Source organism: Acanthochromis polyacanthus, chromosome 3, assembly GCF_021347895.1.
Source record: "Acanthochromis polyacanthus isolate Apoly-LR-REF ecotype Palm Island chromosome 3, KAUST_Apoly_ChrSc, whole genome shotgun sequence".
Classification (NCBI taxonomy): domain Eukaryota; kingdom Metazoa; phylum Chordata; class Actinopteri; family Pomacentridae; genus Acanthochromis; species Acanthochromis polyacanthus.
The window spans coordinates 37,119,456-37,141,080 of record NC_067115.1 but is presented as its reverse complement, the minus strand read 5'-3'; the positions used below and the strand labels follow the sequence as shown (position 1 = coordinate 37,141,080).

General features: G+C 43.7%; 1 protein-coding gene across 1 annotated transcript in view; it reads right to left on the bottom strand.

Moving 5' to 3' along the window:
• Window positions 1-21,625, bottom strand: part of LOC110965100 (protein sidekick-1-like) — a 425,539-nt gene that overhangs the window by 129,308 nt on the left and 274,606 nt on the right. Inside the window, 2 exon segments of the mRNA XM_051945333.1 lie at window positions 2,236-2,411; window positions 13,677-13,779. Coding sequence (XP_051801293.1) covers window positions 2,236-2,411; window positions 13,677-13,779 — 279 coding nt within the window.

Here is a 21,625-nt window from a genome sequence, read left to right as displayed (position 1 = left end):
AAAAACATTTGTTAATATTTAGTCAGAGATATTGACACAGCAAATCTAGAGAATGCGAAAGGCAGGCAGGAAGTCTAATTCATTTTCAGTCTGACATCTCTGGAAAAGTGTCTCCTCACAGTAGTGGCACCTTCCCACTGAAAAACCATTCTAAGGAAGATAAAGTGCCCAGTGTATGAACAAAATAATGGATGTTTATTTTGTCTGCCGCAAAGATGCAATTCTAAGTGAACAAAGAGAAGGATTTCTTTTTACATTTTTTTCTGGGGCTCCATACTTGTATACAGCAACAACACACAAAGTTTTGACATTGCTGTCACTTTAAGGCTGTTGTACTTGAAAGAACAATCCCCTTCCCCCAGTGATTTTTTTTTGTTTTGTTATTTTTGTTCCTTCACGCGTTGCTGGAGTAAACTGAAGAGGCAAAAGAAAAGAGAAGACAAACTGCAAGTTTGATCAAGCCGTATGTATGTACGGACAGCTACACTGTAAAGTCCCATGTTGGCGCTTCGTTCATTTTAACTTGACTACGCTACTTCTAAGTTTCTTTACGGTTAACTTTTAAACCCACACATGTGTGCATCTCTTATCCTTATTGTGCACAATTTGGTGTGATTTTTGACAAGAGAGAGAGCGAGGCATGCACTGAGGAGAGAACAAGGAAACAAGAGGTGAGTAACAGCCATGTGGTGTGACGCTGATAACGCAGATGCATTAATCCCTTTTCAGTCAGGTGAGTGCAAGAACCTAGATGATGAAACACAACAAAACACCATGTGTTTGGGTGGCTGGGTTTGGGTTTTGGGCTTTTTTTTGGCGGTTTCCCTGCTGCCTGCCTGCAAAACAAAGATGGAGAACAACAACAGATATATTGTTGTTTGCACCAGTAGTCGCCTGTACAGTACACAACACCAGGATGCAGTGTCATACATATTCTGATTAGTGGATCGGAGCAGAAAAGGAATGAAATTGAATAATGAATACCTTTGAGGCTGTCTCCTTTCACACAGAGACATACACTATTCTGTTTAGGAATCCCTTTTATTGCATCAAGGTCTGTTGAGCCCATAGCAGAAAAAGAGGATCAGCACCAATGTATTCATCAGTCTCTACTCTGATACATATGAATGCATTCAGACTTTGTCCCTGCTGGGCAAAACCTTAACAGTCCTGCTGGCCTAATGAAGGAAGATAACGCAGAAGGGGGGGGAGGAGGAGAGAGAGAAGAAAGAGGCAGGCAGTGAGTACAAAAATTGGTGGTAGATAGTGAGGGGGCACAGAGAGAAGAGAATGAGTGGGATATAAATATTCAGGCAGGCCTTTTCTGACTAGTGAGTATTCTGTAGGCGTGGGTAGTTCGCTTTCTCTGCTTAGGTGCTCCTTCGACAATCACAGCAGATCAAAAAGACGCTGACAAACTGGGGAAGAAAAGTTTCGCTTCATCGATCACATGCTCCTTGCTTGCGTGTACGTTGTTTTCTATTTACGCACACACATCGAGGACAGGAGCGGATTGTGACGAGAGAGAGCTGTTGTTTGAGTGCTCTCAGTGTTCTCTTATTGACTGCCGACTCTAGGGAACAAAACTAATTTAGCTCGCAGGCAAACAGGCCTGTGTGTTGGTGGTACACGCATGCATGTATCCCACGAGTACACATGCATGTGTTTGCGTGTACATTGATGCAACAGCTGTTTGTGACTACAATGGATGTGATATTTGAGAGCTTGGACAGCAGATTTAGCTCCAGTAGTCCTGTAGTTGACAGTCACTGCCTGGGGTGTTTACAGTCACGCTACCAGGAGAAAAGTAAGAATAAATGGAGGAATAAACAGGATGAAACATTGCCTAGAGCAAAAAATGTACAAGAAAGACAAGTGCGACAATAAAAAAGAAATTAATCACATGTTGAAAGCATTAGTGAGAATCATGTATAATTACATTAGGCAGTGTGCGACAACTAGTATAACTCAAGTTGTGAGGACATAAATGTATTTACAGTCATAGTGTGGGGACCTGCTTCCCTTTAGAAGACAAAAAATCCCTGTAATGTACATCATTCGATTTTAGTATGCAGACTCGATTTATGGTTCGACTTGGGTTGAGGTTAGGTAAGAAGTAGTGATGGTTCAGGTTATGATACATCACTGGGAAATTAATTTAAGTCAATATAATGTCATCTGAAGTGATGGAAACCCGACTGTGTGTTCGATGGGAGTGACAGCTTTTTTTCTTACCCATTACAGTGAGGTGTGCTCTTGCTTCTACGGGTTTGACGGTGCTGTTGCCTCGCGACGCTTCACAAACATACAACCCGGTGTCAGAAGAGGTGGCAGCAGGAATAACGAGGCGACGCCCACCGGACAGCCGACGCCCTTCACGTCTCCACGACAGGACAAGGCCATCCACTGGTCTGAAAGGAGAGGAGAGAAGAGAAAGAATAGTAAGAATGAGGAAAATTGGGAGGGGAAAAAAAGGAAAAATGAGGACAGAAGGCAATTATAACATATTAAATCTATCAGTTTATTTGTCAATGAGGCAGGAAATGAATGATGACAGTCTATATATCAGAGCAGTCAGCTCTACTCAGCATGAAAGAGGTTTAGTCAGTTACTCTAAATGTTTGGAAAGGAAATGGGTTTCCGTGTAAAATGAAATTTTGTTTTGCATAAACAACATCAAAACACCATTCTTTTGTGAGTGTGTGTCTGTATTTGTGTAAGATGTCATTAATACAGTGCTGTATCTATTTATTATAGGGCTGCTCTGTTAGTTTTGGTGCATTTTCATGCAAAAATTTAATTCATGCCTGCATTAAGGTTTGCAGCTGACGAGAACAAAAGTTTATTATGTAATTAGCAGCTGGAACTGTCCTCCAGATGTTTTTGTCAAGGACTGCTAAAAGTCATAGTTCAGTCAGGGGATTTGTCTGCTAACAGAAAAGCTATGAACATAAATCAAATTGCAGTGATGCAAATATGAATATTCATTATCAAAAACAACATTACAAAAAAATATTTAAACAACAATAAAGACAAAGCAGCTACCTATTACCTATACTACATTATTTTTATATAATGTGTTTACTACACTATTACAGTAGGAGGAGTGGTGCCTTCAAAGCACTGTATTGCAAGAACTGTAATTCTAAGACAAGTGGAAGAGAAAAACAAGCTGGCAAGTCAGCCATGTTCAGATGGACAGGGTGATGGAAGGCTATACAAAACTAGTTTAAAATTTGAATTTCAAGCCTACTATGTGATATGCAATAATCAGGCATAACATTATGACCACCTGCCTAATATTGTGTTGGTCCCCCTTTTGCTGCCTAAACAGCAGCGACCTGTCGAGGCTCCACTAGACCCCTGAAGCTGTGCGTTGGTATCTGATGCTAAGATGTTAGCAGCAGATCCTTTGAAGTCATGGGAGTTGTGAGGTGGGGCCTCCATGAATTGGTCTTGTTTGTCCAGCACATCCCACAGATGCTTCATTGGATTGAGATCTGGGAAGTTTGAAGGCCCAGTCAACACCTCAAACTGGTTGTTGTGCCCGTCAAATCATTCCTGAACCCTTTTTGTTTCGTGGAACGGCACATTATCCTGCTCAAAAAGGTCATAGTCATCACGGAATATAGTTTCATGAAAGGGTATACATTGTCTGAAGCAATGCTTAGGTAGGTGGTACATGTCAAAGTAACATCCACATGGATGGCAGGATCCAGGGTTTCCCGGGAGAACATTGTCCAAAGCATCACACTGCCTCCACCGGCTTGCCTTCTTCCCATAGTGCATCTTGCTGCCATGTGTTCCCCAGGTAAGCAAGGCACCAGGTCATTCACGTGATATAAAAGAAAACACGATTCATCAGACTAGGCTACCTTCTTCTATTGCTCCGTGGTCCAGGTCTGATATTCACTGTTGGTGGACATCAGAGCAGCATTAACTTCTTCAGCAGTTTGAGCAACAGTAGCTCATCTGTTAGATTGGACCACACAGTCCAGCTGTCACTGCCTTCATGCATCAACGAGCTTTGGCTACCCATGACCCTGTCACTGGTTCACCACTGTTCCTTGGACCAATTTGGATAAATACTGACCACTCATCATAGATTGGCCTTTGTCACCACGTTCAAATCCTTACGCTTGCCCATTTTTCCAGCTTCTAACATCAGTTTGGAGGACGAAACGTTCACTTGCTGCCTAATATATCCAATCTACTAACAGGAGCCATGATGAAGAGATAATCAGTGTTATTTACTTTACCTGTCAGTGGTCATATTACTCTACTTGATTGGTGTTAGCTTCTGTCATACAATAGGTCCTTTTAGATGTAAATCGCTCAGATCGGTGAAAAACACTGAAACTACATGTTAGAAGTCACATGAAACCTAAACTCTTTAGTCTCAAGGCTCCATTTCATATTCAGCCCAACTGTATCTGATATAATGTCAGACAAAAAAATAAAATAAGTCACTAAACTTAGTACTTGGTGAAAATGTCAAAATTTTAACATTTGCTTACTCTGAGGATGCTGTCCACAGCGTAGAGTGAAAAGTATATTATGAATTCCTCAATATTAGACACCATTGGCACTACTTGTTTTCAATCAGAAATCTGATTATTTCAGCACTCTACCAGAACTGCACTGGTGCATATAAGTCATTGATGATTAATGGATGTGGAGAGCAGATGCTTTTAGAGTTCAGCACTGCATTTGATTTTACTGATTAAACTCCCATTTCTGCCAAACTTGGTACAGTTTCTCTCTTTCAGTTGTTTCCCAGGCACAGAATTATCTCTCTGGAGTGAGAATTTTATACATTTTAGTGGGTGCTTCTCTCATAGCAGAACCACAAAATATTAAAAAAAAAAAAAAACACAGGAGACTTCGAGCTAATTTATCTCAAGATTAAAAGGAAGACAAAAGACCAAAGTAGTTAGCATTAAATTAAGAACCTGTTTGTATGGTGAAGATGATTTTAAAACACATAGTGTAGGTTTATTTAAATTATGAGTTATAGTCATTTGTTTTTTAGTCATACCTTGAGCACCCACTGGTTAAGTGCAGGTGAGAAACATTTAAAGAGATCGTGAAACTCCCTACAGAATGTTGAGTATGTGGAGACCAAAGTTTCACCTGTTGAGTCAAGACAACTCACTTAAAATCCTGATTGAAGCAGTACCAGTGTAATTGTTTGGTTTTGTCAATTGTTGTTGGACCCTTACAAAATACATGCCTCTGAGCACATCTACCAAACAGCTGAATTTGAACAGTCCCTTGTCTGTTTATTCTAGAAAGCAACTAGTAGTTCTCTAAGATGTTTTTCCCAACCTCTGGCATCAGAATAAAAAAACATTAATGTAAACAGAGGACATTGGCGAGTATGGTAGAGGTTACACATAGTTAAATATATCTGGTACTCATGCCTGTATGTAAAAAGAAACTCCACAAATAGTCCTATAATCAGCTGGAAGCAGCAAGTTCAACTTCAGTTCCTGTCAAACTTTTGTCAAAGCAAATCCAGATTACATATATTATTGGTGAGTCTCGTTAATCTGAGCTGGTAAAGATGCAGTAAAGTAATTTTTTTCAACATTTCAGGTTGTAATTGATGTGAAATTTTAGAACAAAGTAAAAATGGATTTTGCTCTGTGTTTTTGGACCAACCTTGGTGCTAAATGGTGGAAACAGTCTTCCCTAAACTGCTTCAGGAACCTCGTTTCTGCGTGCCTATCCATTAATGTGATGAAATGCAGTTCAGATTTGTGCTGTGACAAAGGTAATAAGGAGATGTTACTACAACCAACCTAGTAAGATTACTACTTTACTGGAAAACAACTACGGTGCTCAGTTAAATATGAAATTGACACAATTCAATGCTGTCACAGTACCTCAAAGGAGAGCATGCTACAGTTAATAAATGAACACAACCAAGTCATGCGCAAAAACACTGCATTGTTTGACATAAAGCACATATAAATAAGCAGTTGCTTGCTTTTGTGCTCATATGAGACACAGAGGGAGGTTGGACAGGGACAAGTATGAAATCATTACAGAGGTTTGGCAGCTATTGAACCAAAGGAGGTTGCTGTTGCACTGAAAAAGTCAATCAGACTGGACAGCACCCCCTTCACCTTGTATATACTAGTATACAGTCATGGAAAAAATTAATAGACCACCCTTGTTTTCATCAATTTCTTGTTCATTTCAATGTCTTGTACCACTAAAAGTACATTTGTTTGGACAAATATAACAAAAATAGCTCATAAGAGTTTAATTTCACAGCTCATATCTAGCCATTGTCCATGGTTTTCTTGATAATGACCAAAATCCCTTCTTAAGTTCTTAAATGAATAGCTATGGCATTGCACTGCCAAAAACAGTACTTTTAGGCATTCCATGTTTTCTTTTCCGTCTGTTTTAGTCACATGATACACATGGGAGTTAGTACTTGATTGCATAACCATTGTATTTGAAGACTGCAGCCATGTGTCTTGTCATGCTCTCCACCAGCTACAGACATTGTTCTGCTGTCACAGTAGCTCATTCCTGTTGCACAAATTCAAACTAATTTGCTTCATTTTTGGGCCTGTGGTTCTCCATTTTACATTGATGATTTTCCACAGGTTTTCAATTGGATTAAGATCTGGTGATTGAGCAGGCCAAGGCATGGTTCTAATGTTCTGATTCTCCATCCAGGCTTTAACTGACCTTGCTGTTTGGCAAGGGGCATTGTCTTGTTGGAAAATCCAGTCAATGGAGGCAGGAAAGAGCTTTCCAGCTGATGGAAGAAGACTGTTTTCAAAAGGAGCCTGGTACATGACCTGATTCATTTGCCCGTCACACAATTGCATTTTTCTCTGTTCCACCCATACTGAAACGGCAACCCCAGATGGTCACTGGTCCACCCTCATGTTTTACTGTAGGGGCAAGACAGTTTGGTTTGTAGGCTTCTCCAGGCTTCCTTCTAACCAGCAAGTTGGTTGGAGTGGGCATCAATGGAAAATTGGATTCATCACTGAAGAAAACCAAAGCCCAATCATCAACAGTCCAATCCTTGTGATCCTCAGCAAAGAATCGACCAACTACCAATTTGGTAGTACCATCTTCGGCTTGTTTTTTCTTGGTGCAATGAATGGCTGTCTTAGAGATCTTCATTTTTTCGTTACCTTCCTCTCACTCGTGCCAACTTCCAGCAGTGCCAAGATGGCAGCCTTTGTGGCTTTGTATAATTCTTTTAGTTTTAGGCATTATGTGAGACCTGACAACTTCTGAGTTGTGCTACAGCTTGAATGTAAGCAGGAAACCACTCTAGGCCTTTGCATGTGCAGTGCTGCTTATGACATGAAACGGCCTCTTATATACCTTGGGAATACCCTCTGTGTGCGTGTGTGTGTGTTCTTGTACTTGCTACATGGTGAGGACCATTTTCTGCATTTAACTATCAAAGTGAGGACATTTTTACAAAGTGAGGACATTTTGGCCGGTCCTCACTTTGAAACAGCCATGTTTGAGGGTGAAGACTTGTTTTTAGAGAACAGGTATGAATTGAGGTTTGGTTAGGGTCAGGGTAAGGATTAAGTTTAGGCAATCAGTTGTGATGGTTAAGGTTAGGGTAAGGCTCTAGGAAATGCATTGCGCCTATGGATGTCCTCACTAAGATAGAAGTACAAACATGTGTGTGTGTGTGTGTGTGTGTGTACTTGTTTATCTATACCGGTGGGGACCCGGTGGGGACTTAAACCTGACTATTGCTATATAGGTGGGGACTCGTCTTATGGTGGGGACCTAAAATGAGGTCCCCACGGGTGGCAACAGCATTTTCTTGGCCATGTTGTTGTTACTGAAAAAAAGTAAAAGTGCAAAAATGCTTCTTTAGGGTTACACATTGTTTTGGTGAAGGTTAAGGTTAGGGTAAAGGTTAGGGGGAGGTCTGAGACCAAGAGCGATCCAAAGACCTCAACGGCGGGAGTGGCGGAGGATGACACCATGTCTCACAATGGCACTGAAGGCGGATAAAGGCTGCAACAGAGAGTGGTCTTCAGTCGTCATGATTTCCATGCCACTGGACTCAGGCCCCTCTCTGCCAAGGACTGTGTGGTGACTGCAGGCACATCAGTCTCCCCACGTTAAAAGACGTCACGCGCAGGCGTCCTCTCAAAGGGAACCCATCCATTTTACATCCTGGACAAGACAAAGTCCTGTGGCAATCAGGAAGTGGTAACGGGGACAGGACAGTGAAGTCTGGGAGTCTTTAGCCACGACCTGGCACACAGGTGACTGAGTTTGATACAGTCATTAAGTTCTTGGACTAAAGCAGAAAGAGCTTTTCGGCAGCTGCACCCATGACTGAGCAGTCCTATTCAGGATCCACTCTGCTCACCCCAGTAGGGGAGGGGGTTAGAAAAGGTACCCCAAACATAGACTGCCTCACAAAATCCTGTCTGGAATACTGCATCCAGAGGGATCACCACCATGTGGTCAGAAACACACAAAACTACATATTGGGGCCTGGAATGTGCGAACCCTCACAGACAACCAAGCTAGTGATCGACCTGAAAGGCGAACTGCCATCATCTGCAGAGAGCTAAGGAAGTTCTGGATCAACATCGCAGCATTCTCCGAGACCTGACTGGCTGATGAAGGGCAGCGGAAGGAGGAAAAAGGCGGGTATACTTTCTTTTGGAAGGGAAAGCCTGCAAATGAGCAACAAATCCATGGTGTGAGGTTTGCTATTAAGAGCTGCCTCATCAACCACCTTCAAGAACTCCCAGTGGGCATCAACGAGCACCTAATGACCATTCGTCTGATGCTTGCCAGCAGTCAGATGGCCACCATTATCAACGCTTGATGCACAGGATGAAGTAAAGGAGGCCTTCTATGCTGACCTGGACAAAATACTATCCGAAGTCCCAAAGGAGGACATGTTAATTCTGCTTGGAGACTTCAATGCCAAAGTGGGACGAAACCACCACCTATGGAACAGTATGCTGGGGAGAGAAGGGGTTGGAAACACAAACCCCAATGGCATACTACTGCTAACCAAGTGCTCAGAGCCCAACTTGGTCATCACCAACACACTTTTTCGTCAGAAAACCAAGTTCAAAACATCATGGATGCATCCCCGCTCCAAATTATGACATCTCATTGACTACATCATAGTCCACTCCAAAGACCGCTGTGATGTCCTTAACACCAGAGCAATGACCAGTGCAGATGACTGCTGGACTGACCACCGCCTCATACGCTCCATCATGTCTATCTGCTTAACGCGGAAGAGAAGGTTGCAGAACGGACAAAGCTGGCCAAAGCTTAACATCGTGCTGTTGGATGACATCATCTACCAACAACAGCTGCAGGATACCCTTAGGGCAGCCTTGCCCAAACAGTACCCAGAGGATACTGAAAAACATTGGAGCACACTTTCCACTGCCATCGTGGACTCCTGCAAAAGCATCCTCGGTCACAAAAAGCGGAGACATCAAGACTGGTTTGACGAGAATGACAGCAAGATCCAACAGCTCATTGACACCAAGCAGCAAACTTTTATCACCTGTCAAAACAACCTTCATTGCAAGGTTAAAAGAGCAGTCTATGCCAAAGTGAAGGCAGCCGTACAAACACAAGTTCGGAAACTGAAGAACCAGTGGTGGACAAAGAAGGCTCTGGAGATCCAGCAGCTTGCCGACTCTGGAGACACGAGAGGATTCTTTGATGCCACAAGAGCGGCATATGGCCCCAGTCACCACTGCCTAACTCCCCTTCGCTCTAAAGATGGGCTCTTGCTTCTGAAAGACAAGGAGGCAATTGCAAACAGGTGGAAAGAGCACTATAAGGACCTCTTAAACAGGGACACCACTCCTGAGATGGAGGCCCTTGACCAACTTCCTCAACAGCCCATAGAGGAAAGCATGGGAGAACCACCCAGCCTGGATGAAGTACAGGACGCCATTAGGAAGATGAGAAACAACAAGGCTGCTGGACCTGACGACATCTCAGCAGACGTCCTGAAGAAAGGCAGTCCTGATCTTCTGAAGCACATCCATGCCTTGTTTCTGAATATATGGGAAGAAGAGGAAATCCCTGCACAGCTTAGGGATGCCTTGATTGTCTCCATCTTTAAAAATTTAGACAAGGCTGACTGTGGGAATTACCATGGCATTTCTCTCCTGTCCACCGTAGGGAAAGCCCTTGCTCGGGTCTTGGCCAGGAGACTCACCCCCCTGTCAGAGAGCATTCTTCCCGAGTCCCAGAGTGGATTTCGCCCAAGCAGAGGCACCATAGACAGGATTTTTATTGGTCGCCAACTGCAAGAAAAATGCCGGGAACAAAATCTACCATTATACATGGCCTTTATAGACTTCACCAAAGCCTTCGACTCAGTAAATCATCAGGCCCTTTGGCTGGTTCTGGCAAAGATTGGCTGCCCAGAAAAATACATCCGGGTACTGAGACTGCTGCATGACAATATGTATGCCACAGTACTCAGTGGCAGTGGAGACGAAATAGAACCCTTTAGAGTCGACACAGGAGTCAAACAGGGATGTGTCATCGCTCCAACACTATTCTCCATCTATGTTGCTGCTATCCTCCATCTCACAAATCAACATCTGCCCCAGAGAGTCAAAATCATGCACAGAACCAACAGCCAACTTCTCAACATCAACCGATTCAGAGCTAAAGGTGAAACCACCACCATATCCATCATGGAGCTCCAGTATGCAGACGACAACGCTCTCGTAACCCTCTGAGAAGAGGATCTTCAGTGCAGCCTGTCTGCCTTTGTCAAAGCATACAAACAGCTTGGTCTGGCCGTCAATATAAAAAAGACAACCACCAAACTGCAGCACGCTTGAGATATCTCCAAACATCTCCATTGATAACATCCGACTGGAAAATGTGGACCACTTCCCATACCTTGGCAGCCTCCTCTCATCAAAAGCCATCATTGTTGATGAAATACACCACCGCCTCAGCAGTGCCAGTGGGGCATTCTCAAGGCTAAGGAGGAGAGTCTTTGAGAACCGCGATCTCCAAGCAAATACCAAAATCCTGGTCTATAAAGCTGTGGTGCTCCCCACTCTCCTGTATCGATCAGAAGCCTGGACCACATACAGCAGGCATCTAAAGGTACTTGAGGCACACCATCAAAGACGCCTCCGAAAAATCCTCAGGATTAGTTGGGAGGACAGAAGCACCAACACTGGCGTCTTGGAGGAGGCTAACATCCCCACTATCATGGCCACCATTGCCCAAAACCAGCTCCGATGGACTGGCTATGTTGTCAAATGCCTGACTCTCACCTCCCAAAACAAGTCCTGTACTCCCAACCAGCTGAAGGAAAGTGGGCTCTGGGAGGCCATAAGAAGAGATTCAAGGACAACACAAAAAAACAAACCTAAAGAAATGCCACATAGATCTGAAAGCTTGGGAAGATATAGCAACCGACAGGGCGATCTGGAGAAACATTGTCTGTGAGGGTGCCGCACAGTACAACGCTGACCTCCATCATGCTGCACAAGACAAACTGTTATGGTCATACTCCTGCTCCTGCCCTTTTCCTCCACTTTTTCTTCCTTTCCCCATTGTTGCCCTTCTCTGTGTGTTTTGGCTTGTTTGCCTCAGTCTCCCCCTGTCTGTCATCCTTCCCTCCTGTCTCTCCCTCCTGCTCGCTCGTCCCCTAGCTCTGCCTGCTGATTACTGTCATTGGCATCAGCTGCAGCTAATCAGCTCACCTCACTCACCTGTTCCCCTCAACTATATAAGCTCCCTTCTTCCCCTCAGTCTCTGCCGGATCATTGCCTTCTTCACACGCTGCCACAGCCTCTGTCCTGTGCAAGATTTCCCACTTATGGACTACCTCTGCTTTTGGACTTTGCTGTTTTTTCCCTTTGCGGATTTCACCCCTTGGACTCTGTTGGATTAACCCCCAGCCTGTTTGCTCCTTCGACTAATAGTTTTCTCTGGTATGTGAGTACACTCCTTAGTTCTGTTACATTAAGTATTTTGGTTTCATAGCATTATTTTAATTTGGTTTCTGTCCTGCCTCCCCAGTACTGTTCCCGGTTATTGTGTTTTGGAATTCTTCTCAATAAAAACCCTTTTTTCATTCTAACCATTTAGCCTGTCTGTTTGTCTGCGCTTGGGTTCTCCCCTCCACAATCGTAACACAAACGCAGACTAAGGAAGGAGATAGCAACCACCAAACAGGTCCAACCCAAACCCACCACTACTACATTCCCCTGCTCACGGGGTGGCTGTGGATCAGGTGGTAGAGTGGGTCGTCCAATGATCGAAGGGTCAGCGGTTCGATTCCCGCTCTCGCCTAGTCATGTGCTGCATGCCGAAGCTTCCTTGGGCAAGATTCTGAACCCCAAATTGCCTACCAGTGACTGTTCCACTGGTGTATGAATGTATACTGACTGATGTTGCAGGTTGATTAGCAACCTGCACATTAGTGTGTGAATGTGTGTGAATGGGAGCAATTGTTGTAAAAGCGCTTTGAGTACTCTGATGAGTAGAAAAGCGCTATATAAGAGCAAGTCCATTTACCATTTACATTGCAGCAGAATAATTGGGTCCAGAATCGGCCTCTATGCCCACTTGAAGATCCACATGGACCAAGAGGGACGACAGTCATACTCGACTACGAGTGACCGCCGATGATGATGGTGTGTGTGTGTGTGTGTGTGTGTGTGTGTGTACTTGTATTACTCACTGTAACGCACACACTGAATATTAAAACCACTTACCTCAACCAAAACTTTAGCTTCACCTTTGACATGTCACGCTGTGGAGACAGGACTCTAAATGTATCCTGAGGTATCTGGTAGTAAGAAATGTTGACAGCAAATCTCGGAGGTGTTGGTGGTGGTTCTGGAACCATGTATAGGGGGTTGCATGGTCAAAGTAACCAGAACTCAAGATTTCCCAGCAGAACATTGCATTATAATAAAATAATCTGTTTACACAGTCACATTATGGGGACAAAAAGTAAATATTCATGAGGAAATTTTAATTAAATTATAATATGAAGTTGCAGCAAGAAGATCCCCGGTTCAAATCCCGGCCTGGGCCTGGGAGATTTCTGCATGGAGTTCGCATGTTCTCCCTGTGCATGCGTGGGTTTTCTTCAGGCACTCCGGCTTCCTCCCACACTCCAAAAATATGCTAAGGTTAATTGATTAGTCTAAATTGCCCGTAGGTGCGAATGCGAGAGTGACTGTTTGTCTATGTAGCCCTGAGACAGACTGGCGACCTGTCCAGGGTGTCCCCTGCCTTCGCCTGAGTCAGCTGAGATAGGTTCCAGCCCCCCCCCCGCGACCCTAGTGAGGATAAAGCGGTATATAGAGAATGGATGGATGGATAATATGAAGTTGGTTTAAGGTTAGGGGTGGAGTGAAGCAGTAGTGGTTGTGAGATGCAAACACGATGAAGTGTGTGTGTGTGTGTGTGTGTGTGTGTGTGTGTGTGTGTGTGTGTGTGTGTGTGTGTGTGTGTGTGTGTGTGTGTGTGCGCGCGCGCGCCAGTGTGTCTAATACTATGGGCAAAGACTTGCTGAGCAATGACTTTCTGTGGTGTCTTCTAATTGCCCTGAAAGAAAACAGCACTCTCCTGCAAGAAAGGAATTGTTCACCCTTGTGTGAGTGTGTTTCTGCATGTACATAGAAGAAATTTACCTGGCATTAGCAACACACTCTAGCGTAGCCTCACTCCCCATCACCACCGTTGTGTCTTTGGGTCCGATCACTATTGTGGCAGCCACCGGCTCCGACTCAGGATCTACAACACAGAGAGGAAATATGAGAGGCAGATTAGCTCATAAATCATGCTCTCTCTCTCTCACACGGCAGCAAAATCTCAAACAGGGATTCTGATTCTCCCACACATTGCTGTACTCTTTTAAACATGCACAATCATACCACCCTGTGCTCAATATGGTACTTTTCTAACGCACACAACTATACATGCACCATCAACAGTAGTAGGAAGCTGGGATGAATTTACCTTCATTGTAAGTTCAAACTGGTCATTAACTGAGCTAAATTTCCAGCTTTCTGTCTGTGAGGCATTAAGGTGCTTCGTTGACCGTCTTGCAGTTTGAGCAGTTCCGCAATCAGATTTCTTACATGGGTGCTGTCTAAAGATTCATCAAAATCTGTGGGCTTGCTTTGATTATAATGGAGTAGTGTTTCTCATGTTCTGCCTAATTAGCTAAGTAATAATAGACCGACCGTGTTGTCTGGATTTTTCCAGCTATTAACAAGTGTAAATGTGTTTTTGTTTCCTGATTTCTGCAACAAACAAGCATCTTGTTTGAAGAAAAGAACTGGACTGGTGTGTTCTCCCTGTGCATGCGTGGGTGCTCCCGCAGACATGCATGCTGCTTGAATTGGTAATTCTAAATTGGCTGTAGATGTGAGTGTGAGCATTGTTGTCTGTCTCTTTGGCGAACTGTCCAGTCAGCGAGGGTAGAATCCAGCGTTCCCATATGTTTTGATTGAGCAGAAAGCGTGATTAAATCATATCTAATTTACAAGAACAAGGCAAATATACAGTGCCTCTCCAGTTTTACAAACACAAATATTCTTGAAATGACACAATGGTAATATGAAACAACAGTGAGTGTATGAGAGTGTGTGATTGAGAAGAGACGGGAATGAAAAAGAGCTTGAGGAAAAACTCCTAGATTCTTTCCACTACTTCTAAACTGTTGTAATCTCTAATCGCAAACATATTTTCAATCTTACACACACACCAACACCATAAGTCTTTCTGATATAGTGTCTGATATATCCTACCAGTACCGAGTATAATGATGTATTAGAGATAGTATGGCGGTGTGTGTGAGTTACAATGATAGCGTACAGCATGTGAAGAATGATTTATGGTTTAAAAGGTGAGTGGGAGAGTATGGCGGTGTACAGGCAAGATTGTGATTGTGTGTACGCGAGTATGATTTATGGCTTGAATGGTCTCTCAGAAAAAACAGGACACACCGTTATCAGTTTAAAAAGTATAACATTTGCTCGGAAAAATAGTACAAAAACTGTAGAATAGGCCACTATAAAAAGTATTTCACGGACTGTTGTCGCATCGTGTGTGTGCAATCGTACAAACATCAATGGGTTTCCCCTTGTATAGACTCCACAAATGATGAATATGTAGATTTCCAATAAGGGAGGAGTAGCGAGTACAAATTAACAAGCTAGTTCTGATAGGGGTTGGTGTGGAAGGAAGGAGGGTGAGGAGGCAGGGGAAGGGGAAGCAGCTTTGATCTCCTCTTTGAAGGGAAGGAGGAAAAGGTGGTAATTGACTCTCTGCTCTTTATTTCTCCGTCACATTCTTCCTCTTTCCTTTTTTTTTTAATCGGAGAGAAAGCGATGAAAAGTCCCATCCCACTGTCACATGGATGTGTAATAAGACATGTTGGTACCGGGAGACAGACAAGTGATAGAGCGCGTGCGCACACACACACACACACACACACACACACACACACACACACACACACACACACACACACACACACACACACACACACACACACACACACACACAAAACTGTCTTGAGACTCTCTCTCCAACTCGGGGTAGAGGTTGAGTCATTAATGGGGAAGATAAGTGAAGTGACATACGGAAAAGAAAGACAGGAAGTAATAGTAGGGGTCTTTATCACTCTCAGTTTTTTCATGGTACACTATAAAACACAGACACACAGACACAGACACACACACACACAGGTTTAGATTTAATTTCATTGTGCAGAGAGTGTGGTACGACGTGTTAAGAGGTCGGTGAAGTGAAGATGGGTAGTGGTAGAGGGACGATGGACAGGTAAAGGTGAGGAGAGAGGGTGAGGAGTGTCCATTAGCTGTCCAGAGCAGGAAGCATAGGTCAGACAGGGACTGGTAACCATCAGAGCAGCTGTAATGGCAGTGACGGCGGGAGATAATAAGCAGCCGCAACCTTTAAACTGGGACGATGTGAGGGGGAGCCGGCCGACAAATTGTGGACAGCAGGAGCACTGGTACGACAAGGGAGAACTCTGAGAAAGATGAAAAAGGGCTCCGAGGAGTGTACATGCAGATGGGGAACCGTACAGATGGTCTTCTTTGTCCTGGAGTGACAGACGTGATGGTAGAAATAGAGGGGAAAGCAAAATGCCATACGGTTGTGTGATCTGCGCTCTTCTTTTCTCTCCATCAGTGTGTCTAACACAGTCTTTCTCTGGGGAAATCTCTATCATTTCATCTCGTCTGGATCTCTCATTACCCACTGCCTATCTCCCCTCCCTTACTCCCTATCATCCTCTTATCTTCTCCTTTTATTTATCTAAACTGGGATTATTAAATTAATCTTCTTCAACTTAAACAAGGAGAAATATTCAAACTGGCAGCGTTATTGTGTGTGTGCAAGCTGTGGCAGCTAAAAGGCTCCCCGTAAAGATTCTACAAAGAGAGTCCAGAAGTTTAATCTAACTCTATTGGATTCCTCATTTAGCAAATGAGAAACACCATGTGGCGGAGCGAGGGAAAGTGGGAGTGATTGAGGGAAAAATTTGCAGGAAGGGTTGTAGTATAACGAAGCAGTATGAGAACAACAACTCGGGGCTTAAAAGCTTCGTTAAAGAATGGGGCTTGATAAAAAGTAGAGCGGCTAAAAAATAAATCAAAAGTGATGATAGGGCAGGACAAAAAAATTAATAAATAAATCCTGTGAGTTTCCTGTTGAGTGGTGGTGGGTATAATTTAGCACCATAGAGGCAGTGACGCATTGCTGTGTCACAATGCTCTCGTCAGTGCAATCATCACTGATTGACAGTAAAGTGCTGCTGAGGTGACACAGCTGTGTATGTGCGTGCGTGCGTGCGTGCGTGCGTGCGTGCGTGCGTGCGTGCGTGCGTGCGTGCGTGCATGTGTGTGTGTGTGTCTCATTCAGATGGAAGCAGAAAAATCCTATATTACCTCAAGGATGGGAATGACACAAAAAAAAAAAACGTGGCTGGTAAAAGGATTGGTGCAGCTTTAGGGCAGGAAAGAGATGGATTGATAAACAGAAAGAGAGAGAGCGATGAAAGGCTACTGTACTCCATCCACAGATTAGAACGTAATCCCTCTTTGAATGGATTCTCTCAGATTACAGCTTGTTCTCCTATTAGTGTCAGTGAGTCAGCCGCAGAGTGTGTGCATGATCTTTCTATGACTGGTGTGTTTTAAGCCCTTCAGACACATCTCTGCAGAGACCTCGAGAGCAGAGGGATTGGCTGAGGGCTGAGCGCACACACACACAGACACACAGACACAGACACAGACACACACACACACCGCTTCACATGCATACACACAAATGCACACAGGAGGAGGCTGGTGTTAGCTGACTGTGTATTAATAGAGTTGTCAGATATGTGTCTGCAGGGTTCACAGTCGGCTAACACATATCACACTGAGACCACATATACAACTGAGTTACACAAAGTTTTTTTAGATCAAGAAATGAAGAATGAGTTTTTGAAAAAAATAAAAGGAAACGGGAACGACGGAAATCACAGGTAGAATATCTTAAGTGGGCCGTTTTAGCACGGTACACAAAACTGAACGGAGAGGAGAAGGGGATCATCGGCTGATATCTCTGGAGAATCCTGCATGTGTGTGTCAGAGTGGGGAGGGTATTTTTGCAACTCACTGCGCTCATTAATGCCGCATACTGACAGGTAAGTGTCATCCGGGGACTACACTTGCCTTAGAATGCCAATATGAAGCCACAAGTCAAGACACGCCACACAAACACACATCGGAGTCACACACAAGCACCACACCACACCAAGAGTTGAAGATCCAAGCCCCAGGGGGAGACCGACACAGACAATGGGAGGCAGTGAGAGGACAGAGAAAGATGCCCGATTTTAAATATTCATCTCCTCCTTCAGTTGCCAAACCCTCTATCTATCTCTGTCACCGCTCCACACAAGTGATGGAAGGAGGAGATGGAACGACAGGGGAGAAACACGGGAGGAAGAAAGAGGCAGGAAGCATGTAGTAGTAATGGTGAGGCAGCTCTCGGGAGTAGTCAATGGTTATTTGATTAATTTTGAGCATTATATTAGTTGTGCTGCTTGACGAAACTCGAAATGACATAATGAGGTAACATTTCATCACTGCTACACTGAAATAAGGGCGTGTGTGATTGCTTCATGCTTGCAAAGTTTTTTTGGGTACAGTAGAGAGAAAGTAAGATGAAATATTTTCCCCAAGTTAACTCTGACAGTCGTGAACATTTGACAGTAGTTCATGGGGTGTCTGCTACACACTCACACTCCTGCACGTGGTTAACGCTTAAAAAAATTAATGCAATTATTAGGGCTGTCAAAATTAATGCGCTAATGCTGATTAATCCATCATGATGATTAATCTGATTTAAATTTCAACGCAATTAACACATCTGCAGTGCAGAATGACTCAAAATCCCTGAAACGTCTCTCACAACGCGTTCGGGCGGTTTGTCCAAGTAGACTTGCCGTTGCGCATGTGAAAATGGGCAGCTGACCCGGTAGTGACGGAACGAAGCAACTCGAAACAGAAGACAGTGAACAGTAGGGCCTGAATGATTTATCGGCCAGTTATAGCTCTTTTCAAAATAATTATCATCGGCTGGAGTGTTGTCGATGAAATGGCAATATATTCTTGCCATTTGTCGGAGTCACGCAGAATGATATCCTTGCGCTGTTTGTCCAATACATGGAGCGCTGAGTACAATCAATCCTCAGTAACGTACAGGGCTGGACCCGAATATCCCGAATATCCGAATATTCGTTCGCTACGGCACTACCCCGCCCCCACACACACACACACACACACACACACACACACACCGTCGGACGTCACCGGGCGGAAAGAATATACTCACATGAACATATCCACACATGTCTATAATATATACACATATGTCGATGTGATCAGCCGCTCCTCCCCGCAGACGAAAATATTCAGAGCTCGTCTCTTCCCTTCGCCTTCGCCTCATTTTGGCTCATCCTGCCGTGTTCTTCGGCTCGTTTCGGCTCCTCCATTCGTATTTGTAAACACCACCCGAATGGCCGGGTGGCTGCCGACTCTGACGTCACGCTTCACTTCGTTGCATAAACACAAGACAAGATGCTGAAGACCGGTGTTTGGGAATTCTTCAGTTTAACTAAAGACTAAACAAGGGCAAAATGTGGACCCGGGAGACCAGACGAACGGATCTGAATAGTCGGGCCGTCTCTGTCTGGGCCCAACTAAACAGCGCATTGACCCACTTGATGGAAAACTTGAATACAAAAAAAACAAAAAACAAGACTAAACACTCGACCGATATACAGCAATATGCACACTCTGCAGGATGGAGTTTTCTTTTCACCGAAGTACTTCCAGTTTAAAGTACCACATTAATGCAAAGCATGTGCAGGGTTTCCTCTAGATTCATTAAATCCCAGCCGCCGCTCCTTCAAATTTCTTTTATTTAAAAAATTGGCGCAAATACACAATCGCCGCATGTCTCCACCTTCACAACAGTCTTGCATTGTGTCGGGTACGAGTATGAAGGTAAACTACAAATAACTATCTTGCTCAGTATCTACTCTTTGATATGTTGGGTTAATACGACGTTAATTACTCGCGAGAGTGCGGCCTTGAAAGTGACGTCACGTCAATGACTTAGTCTGGGATTGTAACATGAACCTTTAAAGTTCTTTAATAAACACCTTAAGTACATATCTATTCTCTTCTTTCTTGAGTCTGTGCATGCAAAATCAAAAGCAAATAATATAAATTAAAATTGAATGATATGTGATCGTGATTCTTCGAAATTAATCCACAGCAACCCTGTGATTAATCTGATTAAAAATTGTATTCGTTTGACAGCATTAGTAACTATAGAAGTGTGTACACTGGTGCTGCCACAATAAGTATGAATGTTTGATGCAGCAGACAAAATGAAGTAAAACCTGTAGGTTTCTTGAGTCGACCAAAGCTCATACAGCTCTAACAGGCAACACATACATTTTGCTGTTTGCATTGAGTCAGTGCACTGAAGCAACCAGTGCACTGCACACTGTCTGAACACCTGAAAGCTGCACTGTCATCTGCTGCCACTGCCATCGCTGCTGTTCTCAGAGTTTCACCTTCATTCCAGCATCCGTCTACAGTGTCTAATGTAAGCCGGTGTTATTTTCTAGACAGTATGTTACTGCTGCTACTCTTTACTTCTTATAGTGCTGCAACTGTAACTTTGCACGAGAGGGCTGTCAAGCTTTCAGCAGAAGACAATATGCCGAAGCGGTGTGCGTACGGTACTTGCAAGTCCGACACTCGTTATCCGCAAAGCTTGGAGAGTGGTGTTGATGTTTTTGCATTCCCCAAGCCAAAGACACAAGAAGAAAGGTGCCGCGTGTGGATTAATCAGTGTGGGAGACCGCATGATCAGCTGAATCCCTCCAAAATCAATAAGAACACCTACGTCTGTTCTAAGGTAAGTTGCTAGCGAACATTAGCTAACCGTAGCTCTGTGTGTTAGGTCAGATAACATTAGCAAAGAAAGACGTCTCAGTGGAAGGACAGAAACCTCCCGTGGAGCAGAAGGGCAAAAGTATGCAACATAGAGCTCATTATACAGTACCTCATCTTCCTAGATATGATCCTACCTGCTTCCTTTGTAGCAGCAATCTACGGGTCTCCGCCTACGCTCACGTCTGGCTTTGGCGACAACAACAGATGAGATCGCCCACTGAGCAATAGACGTCTATTAGACGTCTACATTTTTTTAGACCTAATTTCAACCGTCTAGATGCCGTCTGTTTTTAGACGGAATTTAGACGTTGCAGTTTAATCAATTATTCTACAACTATTTATTTAAAACAATAACTGTATGTTGCAGAACTGATCTTCAAATACTGAACTGATATAAATATGATAGCCGTTGAGCGATATACAGTATAGTCTAAATATATCCGAGATTTAGACGTCTAAATCTCTACTGCATTTCAACGTTTAGATATAGACCGAATATAGACAACAGAATTGTATCCATCATTTTGTGATGCTGAAGAAACGGAGTCGGAGGCAGAGTGTGGAACATGGGAGCTAACTTCTTTACTGAAGTAACTGTCACAACACAGTGAAAACCGGAACCAGGAAGTACCAAACACATAAAAACAGTCCATGTGGAACCACGACAACAAGTTTTCAGAGAGGAAGGAAAAAGTGTCGAAGAAGTCAATTTGACCTCATTCAGCGGTTAAGAGGTGGGTGCTGAAGCAGATATTATAGAAAAATGTTTAATTTTGCAATGTTTGGTCCTTCTACAATCATGCTTCAGTTTAGCATTTGCATGCATGGAGACAAGGGTCGGTTGCTAGCATGAGGGCTAGCGAGTTGCTAGTTTAGCCAGTGTGGGCCTAACAGCACCGACTGTTAAGTTGGCGTTCAGTAGTTTGTTTTTCTTTCAATGGTATTGTCCTGAAAGTAAGAAAGGGCCTGCTCTCTCTGCTGTGCTTGTGCTAGCCATTCGCCACTTCGCCATAGGCGAAGCCTTCCTCAGGATGGCGAAGCCATTTTAGCATGTTTAGCTCTTGAATCTTGAATCTCCTGACACA